Source organism: Antedon bifida, chromosome 9, assembly GCF_963402885.1.
Source record: "Antedon bifida chromosome 9, ecAntBifi1.1, whole genome shotgun sequence".
Lineage (NCBI taxonomy): Eukaryota > Metazoa > Echinodermata > Crinoidea > Comatulida > Antedonidae > Antedon > Antedon bifida.
This window is the reverse complement of record NC_136234.1, coordinates 12,488,998-12,516,020: the sequence shown is the minus strand read 5'-3', so window position 1 is coordinate 12,516,020 and position 27,023 is coordinate 12,488,998. Positions and strand designations below refer to the sequence as shown.

The window sequence follows — 27,023 nt, the reverse complement described above, 5'->3', positions numbered from 1 at the left end:
TCTCCCTAGATGCTATTGTTGGAGAAATTGTGGTGCCAGGAAGTTTATTTTAGTTGAATTAATTATTTATTTAGCACTCAATTTAAAATTGTCTACTAATAAACACTGCAGAATGTTTGTTCATTATTAAATACAATGAAATAACACATGTTACTATATAATTTCATTGTGGACCCAAAATGTAATCAGTTTCTAAAAATATTGAATGGAAAATGCTTTTGACATAAATTTGATAATATTATAAAGCCAATAATTTTTCAGAAGAGGTGAGCTTTTGGTCAATCTTCTAGAGGGCTCACTTCAATTTACCAGCCTCTTTTCGTTTCCAAATTTTCATTTTGTTACATTTTCTATTTCTCTCACAATAATCTTTAAAATCATGTCAAAGCATAAATGTTGTCATGACAGAAACCACTTGACTTGCTCTAAGCTTTAATAATAAAAATAAACTTTTGTTTGTAGTTACTTTTTTTCGTACATTATGATTGATTGCGTATTTAAACAGTTTGTACTGAGCTAATACCTGCAGGTAACTAAATGTCCTGAGTAAACAGAATGTTTCAATCATTGTTTACAGTAATTATAATTATGCCATAGGACGTTTAAGTAAAAGAATCAGACGACGAATTTCAATCCAGTATCCTCATTTATGTTACTATTAATTAATTACTGATAATGTTGTTTTAAAAATGCTTTCCCCCATGAATGAATGGATTCTAGTGACTGCATCATACCTATTGTAAGGAATCAATTCAATATTATTCTAATGTAGTATAGTTACTGCAGAAACTACATTTTAAAAACCTTTTATTATAATGAGGTAGTCAGTGTAATAAACAGTGTGTATTACCTCCAAAAAATGCTAAATAATTGCATAAACTGTTAAAAAGCAAAACATAGTTTCGGTACTGCACTAATTTTGAATTTATGCTTTGTTTTTTTTTTGTGTGATAAAAAACAAGATATTTTTGTGGTTAATTATCATTCTTTGTAAAGCCAAAAACAGAATTATTTTTTTGGGTAATGCCTCTTGAATAGTCAATTTCATTGGTAAATTTATTTACAAATGTTTTTCCATTTTCTCAAAAGAAATACCCATTCTAACTTAGAATTTTTGAAGTAAATTTCATCTTGTTTGCATTGCTTTTTCATTGTATTTTTTTGTTTGTTTCTAAAAGTTTTGTTGGAGCAGATGTTCACCTGATTAAGATTAAAAATTGGTCATTTGTCTGTATTGCATTTTTCATATCTGATGTCAATTTATAATGTATTAATAATGCATTCCTCCTTAAAACATCTATTATAAATGTATTAATAATGAATATTTAAATACATATTTATTTAAGAGCTTTCCGTTTTCTTAAAGTATGTTGCCCTTCAGTGCGTACTATATCATACATTAACTCGTTATTAGATAAAATTTGATAAAAGAGGCAAGTCTGTTTATATATTTTAATATCTAAAAAGATGAGAGAATCTATGAAAAAAGAATTGCCCTAAATAAAACTTACACTATGTCATGAGTTTTAAAGTTGTTTACGCAAGAGTTGGAAGAGGTAAAACCTCCTGTTTTTTCCTAATACAGTATTCCAAATTGATTAGCAAGCAACTATACAGTTTACAAAGACTTTTTTAGTACCTTTGTCATTATGGTGTCCGAATTAAATTGTAGATCAGTACTATATTTGATTTATTGATAACATTTTAAACTCATTTACTGTAGGGTGAGAAGTGCAATTTTCTCATGTCAGAAGACAAAGAAACTTTTATCATACAACGAAGAGAACTAAAATTTAATAGACTTTAACTATATAGTAACAATGAATATTGTTATTACTGTTACAGTATGTCTTTGTATTGTTATTTGATTGTTATCAATATGTACAATTGGTTGTTAATTAGATCTATATTTAAAGAAAAAATTGCTGCGTTGCTTCAATTATTTTTAGCAGGTGCACGAACATGATCAATACAGCGAAGAGCACGTTGTATGCGTTTCCAAATATATCTCTAATTAACAACACGTGGGTGACTAATTACATAATTTTTAGGAACTTGAACAGAAAGTCTTTGTTATATGTTGCCTTGGTAACAACCTAGATTATTAGCTGTTGTAGGTTTAAACAACATCATTAACATTTCTAATTTAAAGTCAAATACAAAATTACAGGCAGGTAGTTTTAAGTGATCGATTAAATTTCACTTTTATAACTACTTTTTACAGTTTTGCTATGATCTGTTAAAAGGTTGTCTTTGAGTAAATTTTTCTGTTATAATATTTTCTTTTTCTTGCTACTGTATATAAATAACAGGTACTTAACAAATTCTAACCTTTCCGAAAATGAATTAATTTAGAAAAAATAAAGTTGAAGAAATGTGTAAGAATGAGAAAAGGCTGGAACCTTCTGCTTGATTTATATTCAGATATCCATACCAATTAAGCATAATATCAACATAGGCCTAGGCCAACTACATGCTTCTCCCTCTAAGTCTAAGGGGCACAACATGTCATTGCTGCCAATTCTATTGCTCACTCCACGATAGTGGCTGTTTGAACTAATACACCAGGGTAACCTACTCCTCTCAGAAGATGTACTAGGTTCTTTAAAGTGCACACAAGTAGTTTGTGTACATGGGACCTACGGTTTATAGTATTTCTTCTCCGAGAAAACTTGTTCTACTGTACCACTAGAACCATGAAGTGAGTGAGCCTTGAATGCTTGCCACAAGGCTGGATACGGTTTCACTGTCTAAACCGCTCAGCCACAAAGTTAAAAGTATGTACTTTATATTTGTAGTTGATGTATATTTATTTATATTTTTCAGGTTTACCAAGACCTTGGTACTGAAATCCTGGATGCATCTTTTGCAGGATACAATGCCTGCCTATTTGCCTATGGGCAAACTGGATCTGGTAAAACGTATACCATGATGGGATCTAAGGTAATTCCCAAGACTAACTACTAAAAAGATTCCATTTTCTCATAAAAATATTAAAAAAAATTATATACACAGAGTTGCTATAGTAAGATAAAACATTTTTATTTATACTGTATTATAAAAATGAAAATGTATACTCGGTCATAATTCTCATGATCTTCTTCCAAGTTGAATACACAGCATTGTTCGGAAAATATTAATTCGTTTATTTATTGTCAAAAAAAAGTAAACAATGACATACAGTAGTATACTAAAATAATGAATTTTCATCTTGGTGCTTATCAAGTTTCATTCTTTAATCGACATACTATATTATATATCCTAAAATTGAGACTAATTTATTATAAATCAATATCTGTAATAATAATAATATTAATAAAAAATCAATTATTTAGAAAACATCATCATCATTATGGACTTACTCATGACATTCATGTATGTTAATTAAAATTTATGATGAAAAGAATCGATATCTGTTAGAATTATTATAAAATTATTCTGCTGCAGTTACTGCAGTAACATTTTGTTTGTAACCTTGAACTCTTTTAAGCAATTATTTAGCAAGCATTTTCTAACATCTAATAGCATATAGACAATGTTCATAAAAAGACTGCTCAATGCATTGAAACAAACTCAAATCATATGTTATTGTACAATAAAAAAATATAGTTACTGCAGTAACTGCAGTAGAATTTTTACATGATGCCCATTATTAATTTATTATTTATAGATTCTATACTTATAACCTTCACATGTTAATTAAAACATTTACAATATCATATTCTAATGCATGAAGATGCTCATTTGCATAATGTATGTCTGGAATCTGCATTGATTGAAGACGTAAATATTTAATAATTAAGAATAACAAAATCATAACGTTGATAGAATTTAATAGCACTTTGTCATGTTGAAGTAGCAGCTTTCACACAGATTTTAAGCCAATTAATTTTTAATAACATTGTTCCATTTGAAAGTGTGCTGATAATATGTGCAATAATATGCATTTTCTATATCTTAGGATATATAGTTTTTTTTAGAATTTAAATAAATATGTCGATTAAAATACATGAACAATGTTTAAAATAATAGAAAAGTACAGACAATATTTAAAAGTTATAAAAAATAAGAAATTTGGCAAAATTTATACAAATTATATTTAAATTACGATCCAGGTGTTCTCTCCATGAGAGGCAAATTAACTTGAGACATGTTTGTTATAAGTAGCAGTCGTTTGGGGAACGAAAGACTATCGTTTATTACGACTACGAGAATGATGGATATGAATATTAGATGGGAGGAAAGTGTATTCATTATAAAGACGAGGAGAGAATACATTTAACCATGGAGAGAACACCTGCATCATAATTGAAGTTAAAACAGATAGGCATACATCAGCTCCAATAATACGCCCTGTACTTTTGGTGATCTTATCCAACATCATCTTGTCTTTAGCGATTAAGCTATAGAGCCTCCCAAATGACTCTCTTATCCATTAGTATGTGAGCTTGACATGCCTTGAATGTCTTGGTGTTAATAGTATATACCTTACATAGTTATGTCATAGTGTTAGCTTATTAGCCGATGATTTGTACACTCACAACATTACATCTAGACTCATTAATCAACTGATTGTCTTTGATAGTAAACTTAAAGTTGCACAGAGGCTACGGTATACTCTACATTAGGAGACATATATCTTGAGGGATGGATGTTGTAACAGGTGTAGGTGGAGGTCCCTTTAATCTTCTTCAAACATTTTTACTCCTTTTTCTTATATGTATTGTTTTGATGAGATAAATAAAGAAATGTGTTTGGATTTGATTTTTCAAGAAGAAAAAAGTGGCAAACAGTAATGAGGCAAATTATATTAAACTCCCTTAAAGTCGAAGAAGAAATCCCACATTTTGTCATTATTTGTCATATGAAACCCCAAAACTAAAGAACATTTTGGTTGTTATTAAATTGACTGAGAGACATATATTACATGACATAAGATTAAAAATATTTTTTAGAGAGAAGTAAAATATAAAAAAAGAAAAAATGTTTTGGGAATTTTTTCACATATTGAAAAATACAAATTGTTGTGTCTATTTCTTGCCTAGCTTACCTGGATAAACCAACAATAGCAATTTCTCCTCAAAGAGCGAGATACAGTATAACTCGAAAAATAGAAGTTTCATTGAATTCATACACATTTTTGTTTTTCCTTTGATTTTTATAAATGTTGAATACATCTAACATTAATAATTGAGATGCTTGAAGATGTTTGTGTATTTATAGTTAATATTTTAAATCTTAATCGTCAGTACTAGCTAAGCTTTGTTCAAAGACAGTTTAATATTTTACACACATACTTTACAGTCTCTGAAAAACACACTTGACATTTCTAGAAATCCGATTACCAATGCACATCTCACATTTACTGTATATACAAAAGACATAAAAAAATATATAGATTTTAGTAATAAATAAAATGCAGCACATTGAAACTAATATCACCAATGTATTATTTTTTACCACTGTAATATTAATTAGCAATAATCTGTTATATAATTTAAATAATTTTAATAAATAAATTTGTAATAAATTTCATTGTTTAGAGAATTTCCCAATTTACCTCATTAATAAATTCCAGAGTACACAAAGCATCAGAATTTCAGAATTTTATATTATTTATTTAAACATCTTCTTCATCAGAAAAATTCAATAATGTTTTGTACATTTTGAGATCCTTTCTTTTCTTTATAGGATGAGATAGGCCTGATTCCCCGTATTTGTGATGGATTATGCAGCCGTGTCGATGACTTTGCTGAAGATATTACTTGCCAGATTGAAGTCAGGTTGGTACATTAGCTAGTAAGGCCAGATATGCATTCACAAGGCCAACTTCATTTTAGAATAATGAGAAACAATATCTGATGTTTGATATAACAGTTAACTGCTTGTTCACACTTAATTTGAGATCAATTAGAATAGTAGTAATAATAGTATTTGGGTTCAACCATTTTGCATAACAGGGTTTGGATTCATTTATTTATATAAAATACAATATTTATAATAGCTGAGTATGATAATAAAAGTGGGACGAACCCACACAAGACAAAAAAAAAAAAAAAGAAGTTGCTCATGGGATTCGAACCCCATACAGTACAACATAAAGTCAATAGTCTAATCCAATCGACTACACAGATGGCTCTAACGGGAAGAGTTTGCATTAGCGAATTGTAGTTAGCTCAATTCTTACGTCACACCTTATGGATATGACTAATGAATATTCATTTTTATTTTGTGACGTTTCATGAGGGGTCCCCAACTTATGTACGAAAAGAAATATCGCGACCAGCACACCGGAGTCGAGAGATAAAGCACCATGCCTCTAATAGAAGCAATATTGCACCGATTGATTTCAAAAACATGTCTCTCAATTACTCGTCTGATATTCTTTAACATTTCGCAATTAAAGTATTATCTATCATGTTTTTCAGCTATCTTGAAATTTATAATGAAAGAGTTCGCGACCTGTTGGCTCCTGAGGACCTCTCACAGTACACTTTGAAAGTACGAGAACACCCAAAAGATGGACCTTACGTACAAGGTATTGATTTGTTGCTCCTTACTATTGCATTAAATGATTACCATTCAACTGTTGTTCATGGCATCAGAAGTTATTAATAAAGTCAGTTAAAGAAAGAAGGACAAAAAGTGCAGTCTGAAGTCAATTCTTGCCATATAAACATTTAATGATTTCATGTTAGGTGTAAATGATTCAATAGTTGGCCATTACAACAGCCTGAGAAAAAATACTTTCATGTATTTTTTGAAATGACATTGTTGAGAAGTTTTTAGCTTTTAAAACAATAATTTGATAAAGATTAATACTATTTATATTTTTAAATGTTTTAGATCTTTCTAAGCATTTAGTAGGAGACCACACTTCTGTACGTGATCTAATTGAACGAGGCAATGTTAACCGGACTACTGCAGCAACTCACATGCACGATGCAAGTAGCAGATCACATGCTATCTTTACCATCAACTTTACACAGGTTTGTTATTGTAAATTCAATAAGTATTTACTTTCTTGTTCTACACTCCTTTGTGTGAATGAGTGGAATCGTAATATATTGTCTTATGGTAAGGGTTCGAGGCTCACTCTCTCCATGGTTCTGATAGTAGAATAAGTCTTCTTGGATAAGGACTATAAACTGAGGTCCACAATGCTTTTGTGCACTTTAATGAACCTAGTTTCGAGACGAGTAGGGGGCTACCCTGGTGTAATCTTATGAACAGATGCAATGGCACCATAATTGGCAGTCGGTGACATGACATGACCTTTTGAAGAGAAGATTGTTGTTGAAAAGTTGTAACATCTATAGTCCACAGTGCCATGAGTGTTATTACGGATATGGTGCTGTTCTCAAAAAAAAACAAACCATTGACAATAACATTCGGTGGGTGTATTCACCATTCACATGTGACTCTTTGCCTCCTTAGACCTCATTTCACTTATGGTAAGCATCACACTAAGAGAAACACCTTTAACATTTATGGTAATATTTTATATTTAAAATGTATATTTCCACAGGCTAGACTGAAAGACAACATGCCAAGTGAAGTACTCAGTAAAATCAACTTGGTTGATTTAGCTGGAAGGTAACATCATGCTTAAACTTGGTTCTTGCCTATAAAAGTATCCCTATCTTACCTATCTTTTAGACTTTATTTAAGTACAGTGTGTGAAATATATACAGACTCGAACCCATGCCTGTCTTATGCTAGTCCGATCCCGTACCATTTTCCCATAACACTCTCACAAGTGTTATACAGCACCCAAAGTTTCCATGTATCAAAACTTAGACGTGATTCAATCAGGGTGATAACGAAATTTTTTATGTTATAAACTTTGTATCGATTGATTAGATTCTGCAGATTTGATCCCATTACCCTGAGAATACAGGCCAGGTACCTTGCCGATGAGTCACATGTCCATTCCTTTATGAATCATACCTGCATACCCACGTTCCATGAGTTATCCAACAATCCAATCACTTTCCTTTGGAATCAGGAAATGAACATTTGACAGACGGTTTAAAGCTGAAGCTAACATGTATTTATTGATAAATCTTACATTAAATTAAGAATGATGCTTATGGGACGCTTTTGTAGACTTATTCATTTCAGGCTATTTATCCCTAATTCATGTAAATTGTCATGATTTTTTGGACAGTAAGAATTGAGCTTCTTCAAATAGGTTGCTTATGGGAAAAAAAGATAAATATAAATAATCCTGAGAGAAAATTTCAAATGTTATATTTCATCAATATAAAAGATGATATTTCAATTTCAAATAAACATTTATTTTATCTGATATATTACATCGGCCAAAATACTTGCCATTCATAGACCTAGGCCTCTATTCTAAGCTAGCCCAAGCCTAGCATAGTGTTATCAGCTTACCCATACGAAAAATGGTCCTAAATGCAAGTAATACTAATGGTTCCATATTCACTTTAGCCTAGGCCTACTAGTATATTAACGGATGAATTTAGAGGTGTTTACGGCACTAATTCTGTAGTCAAAGAGATATGGCACTTATTAAATCAGATATGGGGTTTTCAGGATCCAGGGTCCTCAGACTGCTTTTGAAGCTGCTTAGAACCATACAATGTACAGCATACCTAAAATGCAAGGAAAGAGACTGGTTTTTTTTTATTATAAAAAATAATTCAAGAATTACTCACTCACTACATGATGAAATTGAACTTACAATATAATTATATTTCTCTCGACAGTGAACGAGCTGACCCAAATTACAGCAAAGGACGTCTGACTGAGGGTGCAAACATTAACAAGTCTTTAGTAACCCTTGGAAACTGTATCTCAGCATTAGGTAAGTAATTAACACACTTCTAATTAGCCAACATTTCTTAATTGACGACAGTTTGTCTGTCAACTATCAGCATAGTTGTATTCCGAAAGTATGAGGTGTTTTATAATTGACAATTTATATTTGAGGTTTACATAGAATTGAATCTAAGTAATAACAGCACATTTAGGATTATATAAAAAATAGGAAGTGCAAATAGGGCCAAACATTTAGAATTAAATAGTAGTCGGTGAATTTAGGTTAGGTATTATGATCAAGGTAGCTGGTTAAGTAAGGAACCAAATGGGTTAGGGTAGTTATACGATTATTGATAGATGTGATTATTATTCATATCTCAACAATACATTAATTGATTAATATATTAGTAATTCCCTCTCCCCTCCCCTCCCCAATCTATATTCAGGTGTACATTTAAAAAAACAGTAAATGAATGAAGTGCAAAAACACTAGGCAACCCTTATTGAAGAGATACTTTGTTCGGTATAATACGTTCTTGTGTTGGTATGTTCAGCACTTTGTAACATAGGCGTAGTGGAGTATGACCTAGTAAGGGGTTTAATTTCAAACTGCTGCATCTGATTGGTCGATGCAGTCATATTCTGTGGTCCCCTATGGTGACTCTTTTGAGTTGTGATTACAGTTCATTCTCTAGTTAATTCAAATTATTTGCAAAAAAAGTGAATTATCAACCTCCAGAGGGCGATGTAAGGATAACTTTGTGATCTTCATTTTGACTGATATGTTGTCTCACATGATGCAAAAACTGTCAATGACTAATAAGAATATACTATGTTAATACATAGAACAATAAACAATAACATCAATTAATTATTGCTTGGTAGTTTAAATATTTAATTGTTCTCTTGCAACTGGGAAAACAAAATGTAGTTCAAGTTACTTACTAAATTTAATAATTTTAATAACTGCTAGAAGTTGATCACAAATATTAATGAATGATTTTGTGAAACGATAATACTTTTTATTGATACATTCTGCATCCGTTTGTTGATTTTTCCCCAGGGTCCAATGAGCTCCTAAAAGGTAAGGCTGGCCTTTGCTACCTAACCATAGCAAATGCTTTCTATTCATTTCCATCTGCACGCATTTTTGTGGATTTTTTGTAATTTAATTGTCTTTTTTAGAGCACTTTCACTAACATTTTCAAAATTCCAGCTCACAGACAAAATATTTTTTGGGAATTGTAGATTGTAATATATTGTAAGTGGTATTTTATAGGTCATGATATATATACTTCACCCACTATGTAACAATCAACCACTAATGTGATTTTTACATTAGGGGTGATATGGGGGCTAGAAAACTGGTTTGTGGACTAGTGAAATCTGTAGATAACTTGGGAAACAAATTTACAGTCCTGTTTATGCTTTCACATTAGCTATATAATAGTTTTCTATTTTAGTAATGAATGAACTTTTTGATTAAGACATTTTGGGGAAATTTAAATTTTTGTATTAATTAATGATTCTAGGCTTTCATGCTATGTTTGCTTCTCATTTTTCTATTAAATGTTTCTGTTTAGCTAAGGTTCTCATACTACTAATAATATAAGTAAACCTAATAAACAATGTGTTTCTTTTGATACTGCTTTTGCTAAAGTGCTTTTCATACAGCTGGTTTTGAGAGGGGTATTTTTTGTTGCAGTTCAGTTATAAAAAATTGTGTGGGCTTTCCATTTATGAGATGCATTGTTAAGGCTTTTTAAATTTCAATAAAGATTAAATACATTTTGGACCACTAAAAAAGAGTCATGGAAATGATAATGCAAATGTTTACCCAAGACAAACAGATGATAATGATGATATGATGATGAAAATCATTGTTTCTTCATGTCAATAATGTTGGCTTACACTAACATCATTTTCAACATAGGGTTTTTGAAAAAAGTCAATAAAAATAGGCTTACATCAATTTCAACATAATTGTATTCATCACAGCACAGTGTTTGGTCAGAAGTCATCATTGTAACACACTGTTCTGCACAACTCCTAATAAGTTTAAATATTAATTAATTTAAGTTAATTAAGATTATTTATATTTTTTCTCATGTTTAATACCTCTGCACAGAACACTTATTTTTTGTCGGTTCATTATTTGAAACATTTGTTTATTTGTGGAGTCTCATTTTGTTAAATTGTAATGGTTCCACATTTCTGGTGTTTTATGTAGAAAGATAGATAAGTATTTCCATATAATATGGATATACAGAAATGGGATAATTTATTATGTAAGAAAATTTACAAGATTTTTGGATTACAGAAGGTTCATAAGCTCTTGCACACGCCCTTTTCCTTAAGTGTCTTTTTTAACCTACACAGAACCCCCCCCCCCCAAAAAAAATCCCCCACAAGTTGATTATGCCCTCTTTGTTTGAGGAAGGCCCCTCAATGTATAGTATGTAGATTTGAGCAGTTGCCTTGAAGTAAATTCAGATCAGATAGTCTTTAGATTAAACTTTGATTGGATTTATTTTTGAAGTTGTTTAATTGTTTTTTCTTTAAAATCTTGGCTTTTAACTCATACCTACCCAATTTAAAATCCTATATCCAGCTCTGCAATTATTTTCTATTTATCTCTTTAATAATAAGACCAATAAGTATATTAGATTAAAAATACAAACAAGATTGTATGATTTAATTATTTAAATATTTGTTCTGACTCGACCACAACAAAAGGTGTACAATAACCAAAGTCACATTATCAAAGATAAAAGTCATAACTTTGCTGTTATATATTAGCAATGGTTGCCACCTCATCAAAAAACCATAATCACTTGTTCATATCTTAAAGATCAGTTGATTGCAATGTAACAATTTTCTGGTTTTTAAATTAATATTAATGTCTATTATTCAGTAGCAAACCAAACTTCATTGCCCACTCCCTGTTTAATATTTTTATGATTCATGAGGAATATTATATATATTAAGATTCCTATGAATGTAGTTATATAAAACCAACTATATAATATTTAAAACTATATATATATATAAGTACTGTATTTCACAAAAGCAAAAATCATGAAATTATTAAGTTTTATTTTTTATAAGAAAAGATTTAATTTATGCCAGGTTTGTATTAAATCTGTAAAAAAAATTATTTTCATAGTTAATTTTCACCTGCCTTTTACGGAAATACTATACAGCCAGCTATAGACATAAAATTTATCTATACCGGTAATCTTTTTTTAATTTCAAAGGTTCAGGTATTATCAGTGTTGTTATATAGAATGGATAGATAAATTTTGTAAATAATAATTTTTTATTATTTGACCTGCCTATGCTAATTATTTTTACATTTGTATACAAAAGACCTAAACTGGTAATATTTTTTAGTTCAAGCATGGAGAAATATTATTTCTCCATGGTTCAAGGGTTCAAGTATTATCCATCAATGATGTTTATAGAATGATAGATAAATTTTGTAAATAATATTTTTTTATTTGACCACCTGCCTTATGCTAATTTTTTTGACATTTGTATGCAAAAGACCTAAAATGTCTATACAGGTAATCTTTTTTAGTTCAAGGTTTCAATTATTATCCATCAATGTCATTTATAGAATGGATAGATAAATTTGTAAATAATTTTTTATTTGACCACCTGCCTTATGCTAATTATTTTGACATTTGCATGCAAAGTTGTAATTAATTCTGATTCATTACTCTTATATTGATTTGCGTAGCTTCAAACTCATTGTCTGCGGCCAGTATGGAGAGCTTAGCGATGGCGGAAGAGAACTACACTGCTAGTGGGTTGCCTAGGAAACCTGGTTATATACCGTATAGGAATTCTGTGTTGACATGGTTACTGAAAGATAGTTTGGGTGGTAACTCAAAGACTATTATGATATCGAGTAAGTGAATATGTTTTTTAAAATAACATTATGATGTATTGAACATTAACATTACTGTGTTGTATTCAAATACATACAATGTTTGACCCAGATTTCTGAATAGATCATTGATTGAATTATTTTCAGTTCAATAATTGTTATATTAAATTAATAACCTAAAAAGTATTCAAAAATATTATATTAATGCAAGAATATTACACAATCTGTATATATGTCCACTATGCTTATTGTCCTGTAATTGGCGAGTTACTTGCTGTTGGATGTGTATGAAATAAATATGTCAATGTTTTTCCTTTACTCATGTTATTCAACAAATTAATTATCATGAAATAAAATTTGTTTATATTTATTATATGTACAATAAAACTGTTTGATATATTTGTTTTTATGGATGAAATTTGAATTATTAAAAACAAAACATTATTTTTATTGTAACCAGATTTTAAGGAGAAAAATAACTAAATTAATTTCAAACACTTTATTAACATCTGGTTTCTAACAATTGTTTTTATTTGAATTTCAAACGTCTATTCAATGTTTGCTAACCTAAATTGTAATCAATAATAGAGCTAACGAAAAATGATTGTAATATAACTGACTGTACTGTGTAAACCATGTGTAACACAAAGTTCACTACACCTCTCTGCAAGCAATCAGTTATTGGTCTAAACACTCTTTGATTTAAATATGCAGCCGTATCACCGTCAAGTACATATTTTAACGAGACAATGAGCACACTGCGATATGCAAGACGAGCGAAGCATATTGTCAACAAACCGAAGGTGAACGAGGTGAGTATTTAGAGTGTTGCTTTCTACGATTGTTTAATTATTTTCCCATGTAGAATATTGTTTAGATTGCCTGTGTTTTTAATTGTTAATGAAAGTGTCAAGATTGTTGTATAATTAGAACATTATAATCTTTATCATACTTCATGTTTTTATAATGTAAGTAATGTTGTATGCATATTATCACATATTAACAGTAAAGCTGTTGCTTCTACAATTGTTAAGTCCTTTTCACACATAGAATATTGTTTCCTGTGTGTTTTTTATTTTTTATGATACTCCAAACATATTTATAATTACAATAACAATATTATAATCTTAATATGTTTAATTAAGAATGGTGTTTGTTTTGTATGTGTGGTTATGTTGTATACATGTTATCACACAGTAAGCATTGATATTCATCCAGGCGATGTTATTAATATTAGTGCTTTAGATAAGAGGATTTGAATTATTTATAAGAATTATGTATGTTTTATACATAATATCCCACTATAAGTAAGATAATAGAGAGCTGTTGTTTCTACTATTATGCGTCCTATATTGTTTTCACTTTCGTCTTAGCATGTGTGTGTGATTTAGGTTAAGATATTAATACCTGTAGTATTGTTTATACCACAAGGCCTTTTTATGCCAACATAACAATTTTGTTTATGCCTAATACAAGTAGAGGAGTGTATATCAAAAACTTTACAAAGGCCTAATTTGGCTGTATTTCTAATACCTTTAAATATTACACTAAGATCTTATTTATCTTATTATTTTATATCATATATTTGATAAATTTTAAATTAGATATTAGAAGTGCATATCATACCAATAAACATGAATTGGTTAGTATCTTTTTAGGTTGTTTAATTACTGTAAAGGTGGTGGTTATAATACAATGATTATAAACTCTGTCAGCTAAACCAGCTCAAAAATTCCTATTTTACATGCAATTCTCATACAGTATCAGTGAAAATTAATCTAATCTTCATTTTCTGAGTGCTAGCATTGAATTCAATTGGCTATATAGATATTGTAGTGGTTCGTCACATGGCAGTGCAACAGTGTGCAACACTGATTTAGTGTAAAATGGAGAATGCTAGAATATTGATTAAAGTGTCATATAATTTAATAATATAATGTAATTAATTTATTAGCATATTCTTGGGTATATACTATACTGAAGGTGTTTCATGTATAGGTAATTGTTTTATTATTTTTTTTTTACAAATTAGGATGTTTTTGTCTATTAGTTTTATATTAGTAATAATGTACATGGATTAATGCATACTGAGATTTTCTCCAAGTGTAGGAGGCGCCCGAGTATGGGATGACCAAGACACAACTAGTGTTGACCAGAGTTCAATTTTAGACCGAACCCTGGTCCCTTTTTTTTTCTCTCTTGTGTCTTAGAGGTTTCACAACATTTGGCGCTTTATAAATCCAGGATATTATTATTATGTGCCTCAATAATACAGCAATTCTGAAAATCATCAGATAGGTTAAACTTATTGATTTATTTCTACCGTTTATTTATGATACAGTATTTCCATTTTATTTAATGTAAATCTAGTTAATGATTTTTTAATTTTAGTATTATTGATTTTTGTTGTACTGAATTATGAATTTATTAGAAGATGTTCTCTGTATAGAAGAATGTGAAAATATAATTTTGATAGGCCTCACCATACATTTAGGGGTTTATCATACAACTACATGCATTAAGATAGGGGCCAAGTTTTATGTATAATACTAGTAGAATAGAGTTTGTTGTTAATAAGTTGATATTATGAGTAATGTTTGTTTAAATATCTTGTAATAATAGTAGTATAATAGGTAGCATATTTATACTAAAGAAATGACCAAAGACAAACGTCCCAATGTTTATAAATGCGTACATTAACTAACATGACATAGTTTGTTTGTCGGTCATTGCACTCTGCGTTAAACTCCCTATTATGAATAATGTTTGTTTACATAATAGTATAATAAGTAACATTTTAAAACTATACCAAAAAACAAGAATGTTAATAATTGTACTATTAATGTTATTTATTACTAGCATGGGGTTTCTATATATTTGGTTTTGATATCTGAGGTATATTTTTCTTGATAAAATGCTGCTTAGTTAAATAAAAAATATAAATATATATATTTTCTGTTCTCTTTTTTCACATAAATTTATTTATTTAACCTGTTAAATTTGATTTAAGCATAGCAACTTTTCATTAATGCCATGAAATTTTCTTCTTATTTAGGATCAGAACGTTCGGTTAATACGGGAGTTACGAGCTGAAATAGATTCATTAAAAGCCCTTCTGAGTTGTGCAAGTCTTGTAAGTATATAACATTATCAAACAATACACATCTATATATAAATTTACGTAAGGGCAAAATTTGGTAAATCGCGCGCTATTTCTAGAATGTTTACTTGATGGCATATAAAGTTGGTTTGTACTTTCGGTACGATTTTAACCACCTGATGTAACCCTGTTTACTAATTAAATTGAGTTCGATAATTAGTTATTGACGATTAAAACGAATTTAGGTTCAACGATTTGCCCCAAATAGGGGTGTTTTCCGATCGTGGTATACACTGTCTAATGGATGTCAATTTGAAAAATACCCGCACACAATAATACGAGGACGCTTCGCATTTTCCTATCTCCTCCTACGATAATTGTGTTTAATAGCTGAAACCCGGTTGAACAGCTCGAGTACAGAATCATAATGTTGAAGACAGGCCGATTTTCTTTAAAAAAATACTATTTTGATAGATTTAATATACGTTTATACAAATGTATTGATTTGCGATGAATGGAACATTCCAATCTCTGCTCCACAAGTGTCTATTCCCTCAGGCGTCGTAAAGGCAAGTACACGTACTCTACACTAACAGAAATTCGATCCATTTTTTTTTCAATCTGTGCTGCAGAGGTTGGATATAAGCTTTTTTTTAAACGGATATTATGAGCTAGCGTTTTCAGTCGCGGTCTATTAATATGGACAAAACTTTATTATTGCAGTTAAACCACCCACACCACCACCCTCCCCCTCACTGGCATGAGTAGCATTGTAAAGCCAGTAGAGGATAGGCCTACGGTACGAAGGATCACATGTCCTAAACGCAGAACAACTTTGGTGGGTAGGAACCAATATGAATTGGAAACAATTGAAAAACATTAGGCCTACTAATTAAGTTGAGTTAAATAATTTAATATTTATTGACGATTAAAGCGAATTTATGATTTGACCCGAATAGAGGTGGTTTTCACAAATTGTTTTACATTATATAAACATTTACAAATATACTTTATTACTGACAGTTGCTTCTTAACGTTTGTATTAATTAATACTGTAATTACAAAAAAATATAAACGTTGTAGTGATGTATTGTACTGTACGATTTCAATCGACTATGACGGTAACAGTTTCAACAAAGTATTACATCGCAATGTTTTACAGTGTTTAGTGGTATATTATTTGTAAAACATGAAAACAATTAATATTTCGTTACTAAATGGATAAAGAGTATTTTAAAAAATTGTTCCTCTTTGCACCCATCCTCTTTCCCATCTCAACCTCAATGTTACATACAAAACACAAATTAAGTTTGTTTAAATTTGACTCATTGAGACAAGTTTCTCTTTCGGAAGTATTAATTCCCAGGGTGCTAATTTTAGTTGAGTACATAAATCACCGTGTCTATTTATTCGTTCCTGTAAACGACATGTATTTTTTTTTAACGCTGAAATTACTATGTATTCGAGAACCATCTGTGGGCACGACCTAGATGGTACGCGAGCGAAGCGAGATGGTACCATCTAGTTACCATAAATTATTGAAACAATTATATACAGCTAGTATATTGTTCTCAATAGTTATTTGTTACTTATCGAGATTATTATCTATATTATAAGAGGTAGAGTTTGTAGATTTGTTCATTATACAAATGTCTGCTACACGCATTCATACACTGTGTATATAAAAATGAATGGAATTTTAAATTAAAATTTTAACTACATTTGAACACTTTCTGTTGGCCATCTTAGATCTGAGGTGGTTGCCAAATGTCATCTGAAATCCCCACTTCAAATCAAACTCTTTATTCATCTCATAAAAAACAATACACATTATACAAAAAGGAGTATTTAAATAAATTTAAAGAAGATGAAAGAGACGTGATAGAAGGCCCACTAAAAACTAGTTACATTAAGATTATCACATACTGTAGGCTGCATTTCTACATTTGTCCTTTAAATAACTGTTTTCTATTGTGTGCATCCATAAACAAGGTATCAACATGATTGGAATTATACTGGGAATTTTTTAAACTACATTTATCTATTTGAATATTGGATGTATATTCTCTCATGTAATTGTAGTTAAATAGGTTTAGAAATATCTAGATTCAAATCGCCTTATATACTATTTAGTATATATTTTATTTATGTAAGAATGTACTGCATTGATTAGTTTTAGTCGTGTCAAGATATTCTCTTGTAAATGTTATTATGCATGCAATTTTTTCCACTGACATTTTGGACTGCTAATATGCTTGATTGAAGTATAATTCTAAAAATATCTTGGCAACAAAATGTCATTATAAATGTATTATTATGGTACTCTGTTAGATAATATTGCTTTTTTCATATTTTAACTAATATTTTTAGCTAAATATATAGTTCATGTTTTTAGAGCATTTATATTATCTGTTAATTCCTATAACTAGGTTGATTGGCTTTTGAGTTCAATTTTCATCAATTCTAGCCATCTTGGTTCCTTATTTCTGTTTAAAAAAATTATAATGTACATTTGGTTGAATAAAGATGGCATGAATGAAAATATCTTTAGCTAAATCCCAGGTACCTGCAAAATGCTTTGAACACCTTTCTTTCTTTCTTTTATTCAATTTTTCACACTTCAAAAATAATCACCTGATTAAGCAATATCAATTATCTTGATAAAAATTGCAAATTCCAATCTTTGCTTTGCAATTTTGTTAAGTGTATGTTTAAGTTCAACCAAATTATTTCATAATACTAAATCTATATTTTTAAATATTTATGACTGATGTTTTATTTTAAAGTTTGCAGGCACTAGGTTTAACAATGCATAATTTCTCCATTAGTTCCCTGAAAAAATGTGTACTAAGTACTTGTTATGCTCCATTGACTTACAGAGTAGTTCACAAGCATCTCTTTTCCAAGACAAAAACATCAATGAAATACTGCATGAGAATGAACAGAAGGTGGATAGACTGACTGAAGCCTGGGTAGAGAAGTGGAGAGAAGCAGCATCAATTATGCAGGTACAGCATGTATAACTTGAATGAACATAATTGCAATTGTAGGCCTATACCTGTCCAGTGGTGGTAATGATGGAGGCGGTTATAATAATGGTGTGGTAATGATGGATGTAGTGATAATGAGGATAATGTTTTATGGCGGTGTTGGTTGTATTGGAGGCAGTGGTAATGGTAGTGTGGTGTTGGAAGTAATGATGGAGCTAGTTATAGTTATGGCTGTGGTGATAATGATGAAGCTGTTGGCGGATATGATAATGGTGGTGACAATGATGGAGATAGAGATAATGAGGATAATGTTAGTGTTGTGGTAATTATATGGTTGTATTGGAGGCAGTTGTAATGGTAGTGTGGTGGTAGTAATGATGGAGCTAGTTATAGTTATGGAGGTGGTGATAATGATGGTAGTGTGGTGATAATGATGGTAGTGTGGTGATAATGATGGAAGTGGTGACAATGATGGTAGTTTGGTGGTAGCTATGGTGGTGGTGTAAATAATGCATGGTGGTGACGGTGGTACAACTTCAGTACAATTTGCAAAAGAATAACTCGTACCTATTAGAATTGAGATAGCTAGCTGGAGTGAAAGAAACCTTGTTGATATCTTGTGAAAGCTTTGGAGTACTTTGAGAAGAGAGTTTATTATTTGAGTATTTTCATACAGTCTACCAAAATGTAATATGTTTCTTTTTTTAATTATTTACATAGGAATGCAACGTTGGCATCCGACGTGAGAATGTTGGAGTTATTGTTGAATCAGATTTACCTCACCTTCTTGGAATGGATGACGATCTCTTAAGCACTGGTATCATCTTATATCATCTTAAGGTACATTGTCTAAATCTCTGTCTACACTATCAAACCTGAAAAAATGTTATGTGCCCATATATGGACATGATGATGTCATATCAATACCATATTTGGGCACATCACACTTTTTTTGTCAAACTAGTTTGATAGTGTAAACAGAGCTTAACTCATCTGTCTTCTGTCCTGTTATTTGCACAAGCGATGACGGTAAGCCTCCCTGTACCTAAACAGCCAACCATGGTCACAACTGGCCTGTTATTTTTTTTTGCCTTGGCCGTTCAGTATCCCATGAGTTTCATAACAGTAACAATTTGTGTCAAGATTTCTTTACACAGCAATGCGACAGGGACGCAACAATATATCATATGCATGCAGAAAGCTAGGCCATGTGTAGGCCTATATTTTTGTTTTTGTTTGTTTTTTTCTTTTATACTTTTAAACTACAGCATTGAACTAAAGTATTTAATCTCTTCAAACTGTAATGCTTATAGGGATTTTTATTCTTCATTTAGGAGGGTAATACCACTATTGGAGGTGAAGAAGCTGATGAGGAACAAGACATAGGTAAGTTTACAATAACATGGATTTATACAATTGTATCTTCCAAGATCTCTTTAATATTGAATTCTATTACAGTAGGCAATAAATAATTTATTGTTTATTACAATCATATGTTAGGGTTAACTGCTATTCAAAATTGGCAGTTATAAAGTTATATTAGCTCTGCAGGAGGTAATAAAGGCCTATAAAAATTAATCAAAAGATGGCGGGCTTATACCGTATTTTTATTGGTCTGGTAGATATTTTTTTTCACTTGTCAATTTTTATATCAATATTTGATATTATATTTTACTACCTATATATTAATGTTTCTTTGGTTTGTTTGTTTATTACCTTCGTTTTAGTACTATGTGGTCCTGGTATTGAGCAAAAACATTGTACAATAGAAAATAACGGAGGAACGGTAACATTGTGTCCTTGTGAGGGCGCTCTCAGTGCTGTAAATGGAATTGATGTAAATCAACCAATTCAACTAACTCAAGGTATGGCTATAAATGTTATATATGTTGCATTTTGTCTTCTAAATATATATATATATATATTTTTATATTTTGCTATTTTGCTTTTTTTCTATCTAAATGCTCATAATTTGGTATATATTTATTCAAAATAATTCATACACCACATTAAAGCATATAATGTGATTTATTTATTATTTTAAAACATATATATTAGTTTTGAAATGTTCAACCGAACTTCACAGATGATTTCTTTTTTACTTAAGTAATATATTAAATAGAAGTATATATTTTAAAAAGGGACTAGGAGATAATTAGAACTAATTCTTCCTATGACATGACACTGGTATTTATTACTTATAGTTCTCTCCAATTAGATATTTTATTCAGTATATACAGCCACCAGCCCCAAAATACAATAAATGTCATGCCATGAACATTAGATAACAATTGACGTGATCTATATGCACATACAATAAATCTGGAAATTGATACTATGGTGTTTTTTGTTTTTTATTATATTTTTTTATTTAGAACAACAGGCTACTGCATGCAATCCCAGCACAGTTTTATTGCGGTTGCGACCCCAATAGACAGACAACAGTTTTCTGTCACTTATGCTTGGTTCTCACTAGAGACGCAGCACATGTACCACGTAATGCAATTTGACCAATCACAAGCGATGGATTATTCAAACTGCTGCTTGTCATTGGTCAGGACAGATTCATAGTTTTAAAATAAGAGAAGGGAAAGGGGCACAAGCTTAAATTAAAAAAAAAAAATAAAATAATTTATACTATTTATACTATTTTCCTGTAAATATTATTATACTTATTTTATTAGGTGCTGTAGTACTGTTTGGTAAGACAAACATGTACAGGTTTAACCATCCAGCTCAAGCTGCCAAACTCAGGGAAAGAAGAGCTGTAAGTACATAATAAAATCAATTAAATACTTACACTCTGTTCCAGGAAATAAAGTTATACAGTAGAACCCCCATTTGGGACCAACAAAGTGTCCCCTTAATAGGGGTATCCCCTGAATAGGAGTTTGGCCGTTGAAATATACTCCCCCTGTTGGTTTTTCTTAAAATGGGTGTCAAAGACTAGAGGTGCTCCAAGTGGTTCTACTGTATATTAGTGTATTAATTATTTTATGTGTATGTCATTGGTAAGTCAGGCTTGATAAAACCTAAGTACCACTAAATAAGCATGTTGCTACACCCCTAATCCCACCACAACAGTGCTTTGCAGACCCTCTAACATCAGCATTATATATTCTCCCAACTAACCTCCTATCCAATCACTAAGTTGGAAAAGCACAATAAGTTTAATTATGTCTAAAAATAGATTATTAACAATAGTCAACTCTGGTAAATCAAATGCAAGTTTGGTTCTCAGAATCCATTTTAAATACAGTAGTGAGTGAACCATTAAGCCATTGAGACCAGAAAGTTTGTGTTTAGAAGAGTTTGATTTTTGAAGAGTTTGGGTTTTAGTGGGTTCAGCACATGGGCCAGCTACGAACCTATGTCAATAAATTGGCTATGGATTGTGGCACTCAACCATATTGTTGGTTAGTTAATGTTTTATTCCTATCACTACATTGTCTCATGTGGTTTGTTGAATTTTAAATATGGTAAATTACAAACTAATCACCTGCAGCAATTTGACATATTTATGAAGTTTGCTAAAAAAAAGAATTGTACTCATTTTACTGAATCTGTAATAAGGAGTTAACAAATTCTTTTAGCGTCTTATTGTTTGTGTAAATAGTCACACATTGTAGGCCTACAACTGTTCATTGTTTAGTCTTTACCTGGGGTCATAGACCTACAAGTCAGTTAAGTCCTTTTATAAAAATAAATGGTTCCCATGGTGATAGCAAGCTACTGTGCCAACTAGACCGTGACCAGTAAGCACCTCACAAATGATCCTATTTGTTGTCAAACTTAGTAGTGTGAACATAGTAGGATTTATAACAATAGTACAATTAGGTGCCAAGCTTCTTGTTAACATTTTAACATGGTTGTTTAATGTAAGTTGTTTTTGTTTACATTTTTATTTATGTAATGGTTTCTTGGACAGTTCATATGTTAGCAGATGGTAGAGTATGATTTTATGAACCTTACAATATGGATAGAGTAGACTATTATATTCATGCACATTCAAGTTTTTTTGGAGGGAAACTATTTGGTTTGTTTATGATAGCTTTCTCAAAATAACTGTACAAGATGTGTTATGTGTTATTCAAGTATTGGGATATAGAGGTTGCATAGTTTTATAGCATTTCAATGATTGTTCGATATAGTCTCTTAGATAACTTTTTTTACATTCAGTGCATTTGGGTATATTGGGTAGAGGTATAAATGATTCCTTTCTCATTTTAGCAAATGTATGTTTCCTTCCTCCTATGTTTCATTTTGGGTATTTTAAAATATAATATTAGTTGCATTAAATAGTTGATTTTGTAGAAATTGGTACAGTAGTTTCAGAAAAACCAATTCAATTCACACCTCTAGGTCGATGAAATGACTAAAGCACAATACACTACAAGAACCCCTATAAAGTATTAAGGGACACCTTCTGGTTCCCAACAAAGTGTCTCCTCAATAGGGGTGTTCCCTGAATGGGGGGGGGGGGGGGGGGGGGTGCTGTGTAGGTTCTAATTGATAACAGTATAATAATTGCCATAATCATAAATGTCATTTTCACACTCACTGTACACATAGTCATTATATTTCCTTAATGTATTAGAACCTCATTTGAGTGTTAGTCACATATGGGTTGGTCACATTTATGCAGCTGGCCAGTTTCTTACATTTTATGTGCAACATATTTTATCATTGGTCAGATGTTTTGCCCTACTCTGACGTAATTTGTACTTCATACTAAGTACATTGAGAATATTTGCGAAAAAATGTGCAAGTAATTCTCGGGTGGGACTCGAACCCACGACTTCCAGATCACTAGCCTGGCGTTCATACCTCTAGACCACCTAGCTTGCTCATGGCTAGTGGTTAGATTTGAGCCCAAGTAAGCAGCGAATACTGCACCAACAGGGTTATATATATTTTATCATGTTTGAAACACTTTTCTACTGCATTGATTAAATGTTTTTTTTTAATGTTTTAAATCATTTTGTGTACAAAATGTTACCACTATGGTTGATGGGTTCTTTTTTCTTAATAGTCTATACAATCTAACCCAGAGCAACGAGTTGTAAGTGATAACTTTACATTGTGCATTGTCAGCTAAATCTTTCTATTTTGTTTCTGCTAAAAAATCTCCCATTTATGCTATGCAATCATTGTATTCGTTCCATGCTACTTAAATTATTTTGTTATGTTTTGTTGCCTTTATTCAATTTCAGTGTGTGCATATTTTTAAATTGTGTCTTCAGAGTACAAATTACCGTGTCGACAATAAACAGTTCCCATCCCATCCATATTCATAAACACATTCTGTACACTGAGGGTTGCACTTGAACAATACGAACTCAGTACAATAAGGATGACGAATATGTTTCACTTAATAGAATTAATATATAGATTATTTACTTTGTGAGAATAACAACAAAATTGAACATTTTGAGGAAGTCTACACTACCCATAGTAATAACTATAACAGCATTTTTATCCAAAGAATTGTTTATTGTTATTTTAACAATGTGGCAAGGTTATTTGAACTCTTATGTTTGTACTTTTTTTGTTATTTTTCCCTTATAAAACATTGAAATTACCTATTACACATAATTTATTTTCATTTAAGAAAGACAATGATGATTTATCAAAGCATTCTTTTTTCTCAAGAAAATTTCTTCCTTTTTGCTATCAATTAATTTGCATTCAAAAGATTGTTTGTTTCATTGCCATTGTTTTAAATATATCTTCGCTTTATGTTTTGAAAGCAAAACAATAATGTCTAGAAAATTCACATATAAAACCGAATCTTAATGTGAAAATTAAATTAATATAAATAGAAATGTAAAACCGCTATGAGTTTTATTTGCTGATGTACTGTACTTATTACCAATGTTGATAAATTGCTAATTGGTAAAAAAATCGATCTATGAATTAATTTACCAGGGCCCCCTGGTTTAATCTCGGTTTTTTAATCATGATGCTTTATCATGTTTATCAAGTTCATAAAAACCAACTTTGCCTATTATTTACATCATGATTAACTTTTTATAATGTGAATCCTCCTCCTCCTTACCAGTAAGTCTTCAATTTAATATCAAGTTTAAATCCTGGCTATAATCATATGCAACACCTATGTAAAATTTCAATACGAAACAGTTACTGTATTAACACATTAGCTGTGCCATAAAAATTATGTATTTTTTATGTTGTCTTGTGTAAACAATTCTGTGTATTATATAATAGTGTTAAATGTCAGCATGATTATTATAAATAACAATAGCATGATATTAGCCATTTTGAATGTTGCATCATGGATTTAATTCATTTCAGACCCGAAAGAATAGCATCACTCTCAAAGTTCCTTCCAGCGTAAGTAAAGTGTCTGTTATACATCATGGTTTATAGTATTCGGGAATTACAAATTATTTTTCTTCTGAATATTTTCATTCAAATATTTATGACGCCACACAAAACAGGAAGGGATGCTTCTGGTAAAAGTACACAATAGGCACTTTGAACAATAAGGTTTAAATTTACCAACAACATTTTTCAAATTATTAAGTTAAAAACAGCCAGTACTTGAATGTACTATTGTAAGCTTAAATTAAATTTTTTTTGGTAAAGCTGCAAATTTATTTTAGAAGTAAACAAAAAGACATATTTAACAACAAGTTCTGTATATGTATAATTAAATATTAAGTTGTCCACCAAACTGATCTACTATTATTAAAATAAACCTGTTTAAACATTGATGTTTATTATTGATCGAAGTATAAGATTATTATATCTATTTTTGTTTTGTTATTGGGAATGAAAACTAATATACTGTATTGCATCATCACAAAAAAAAGCTAACAACTTAAAAAAATGCTAACACTTAATATAATATTATGCAAAATTATAGCATGTTGCCTGTGCCTATTATTTCTTTAAATGCATCTGACTCTACCATAATAATATTGTATTTTTCATATTCTTGATATTATATTTAATGCGATTATGAATCTGCAAAATAATGTTTAGATTTTGTATTATACGTTAACCTATAATATAAAATTATTATATGTTATAAAATGTTACCACTTTGGAATGTACAAAATTGAATAATCGGATGACATCAAAAGCGTTATCTAAAACACCTGCAAATTTATAATAATGAACTCATTCATTTGTAATAATGATTTCCAAGCCTTTGACCGCTACAATAGCTGCTACCAATAAAATAATGATTGGTTCATGTATGGTCCACTATTGGTTAATAACTCGTATTGATATGTTTGTTCACATATTGAGTGGGCTGACACTTGCTAGTTGTTATTTGAACAGTTTAATATTGATTAAGTGAGTGTAAGAAGCAGTATAATTAGTTTAATGATGAAAAATTCATTTGGATATAGATGTGCAAATGTAGGTGATGAAACCTAAAATTAATCTTAATTTAAGGTAAGTTGTAGATTGTATCATATTGGGAAAATTGCACGTTTTATTATATTGTTTACAGTTGCTAGGAAACTTTAATTTAAAGGGACACTACTGATCCACCATTTATGTACTGTACACCTCTAACAACAGAATTTTCTTTCTTGCTACACTCAGTCTATATTACACTGAACTTATACCGGGCGGTTTTAATGGAATTTCTTCTGTACCTTATTCTGATAATTCTGAATTATTAAAATGAATAAAAACACTTGAGACTGCTGTTGTCACAACATTCTTATTGGGGCCTTAGAAGAGGATGTACAACAGTAATTGGTGGATGTTGCTGTACTGAAATATTATGTATTTTAGTGCTGTCCCTTTAAATTAAAGTACTGTTCCTTTAAGTTCTTAGGGATATCTTAAAGGACATGGTTACATAAGATAACACTGTGGAATAAAATTATTTGACATTGATACATTAGATAAAATATTATATTTATTATTTTTTGAAATAAATGTAACAGGCGTTGAATGAAGAATCACGACAGCGGTCTATGTCATTCTCTTTTACTCGTGATGGTGACTTGATTGAAGAAAAAGAACGTAACTCATCTGCTGATAGTTCTTTCAATAATTTTGATTCAGCATTGTCTCCAATTATGATGTACAATTCAGGGTAAGAATATTTTGATTATTACGAATGACAATTCTCAACCTTTTATAATTGAGATTATTGGTTTTGGTGATAAAGTTATGGGGTATTAGTGTATGATGCTAAAACTGGGATGTTCAGACACAGGGAAACTGTTATCATTTAATATTTATACCTAAAAATCATTATAAAATA

The 27,023-nt window shown here is 30.5% G+C and overlaps 1 protein-coding gene across 5 annotated transcripts in view; it reads left to right on the top strand.

Moving 5' to 3' along the window:
* The window catches only part of LOC144852138 (uncharacterized), a 70,953-nt gene that overhangs the window by 28,329 nt on the left and 15,601 nt on the right, over positions 1 to 27,023 (top strand). Inside the window, exons 4-21 of one of the 5 annotated variants that reach the window (XM_078709868.1) lie at positions 2,827 to 2,943; positions 5,692 to 5,783; positions 6,429 to 6,538; positions 6,847 to 6,989; positions 7,529 to 7,596; positions 8,736 to 8,833; positions 9,851 to 9,871; positions 12,530 to 12,700; positions 13,394 to 13,491; positions 15,735 to 15,812; positions 18,659 to 18,787; positions 19,490 to 19,609; positions 20,104 to 20,155; positions 20,497 to 20,634; positions 21,454 to 21,536; positions 23,802 to 23,831; positions 25,085 to 25,123; positions 26,701 to 26,852. In XM_078709868.1, the coding sequence (XP_078565994.1) occupies positions 2,827 to 2,943; positions 5,692 to 5,783; positions 6,429 to 6,538; positions 6,847 to 6,989; positions 7,529 to 7,596; positions 8,736 to 8,833; positions 9,851 to 9,871; positions 12,530 to 12,700; positions 13,394 to 13,491; positions 15,735 to 15,812; positions 18,659 to 18,787; positions 19,490 to 19,609; positions 20,104 to 20,155; positions 20,497 to 20,634; positions 21,454 to 21,536; positions 23,802 to 23,831; positions 25,085 to 25,123; positions 26,701 to 26,852 (1,739 nt within the window). The remainder of the gene's footprint in view (positions 1 to 2,826; positions 2,944 to 5,691; positions 5,784 to 6,428; positions 6,539 to 6,846; positions 6,990 to 7,528; positions 7,597 to 8,735; positions 8,834 to 9,850; positions 9,872 to 12,529; positions 12,701 to 13,393; positions 13,492 to 15,734; positions 15,813 to 18,658; positions 18,788 to 19,489; positions 19,610 to 20,103; positions 20,156 to 20,496; positions 20,635 to 21,453; positions 21,537 to 23,801; positions 23,832 to 25,084; positions 25,124 to 26,700; positions 26,853 to 27,023) is intronic. The other 4 variants (XM_078709869.1, XM_078709870.1, XM_078709871.1 and 1 more) reach the window with 4 other exon arrangements.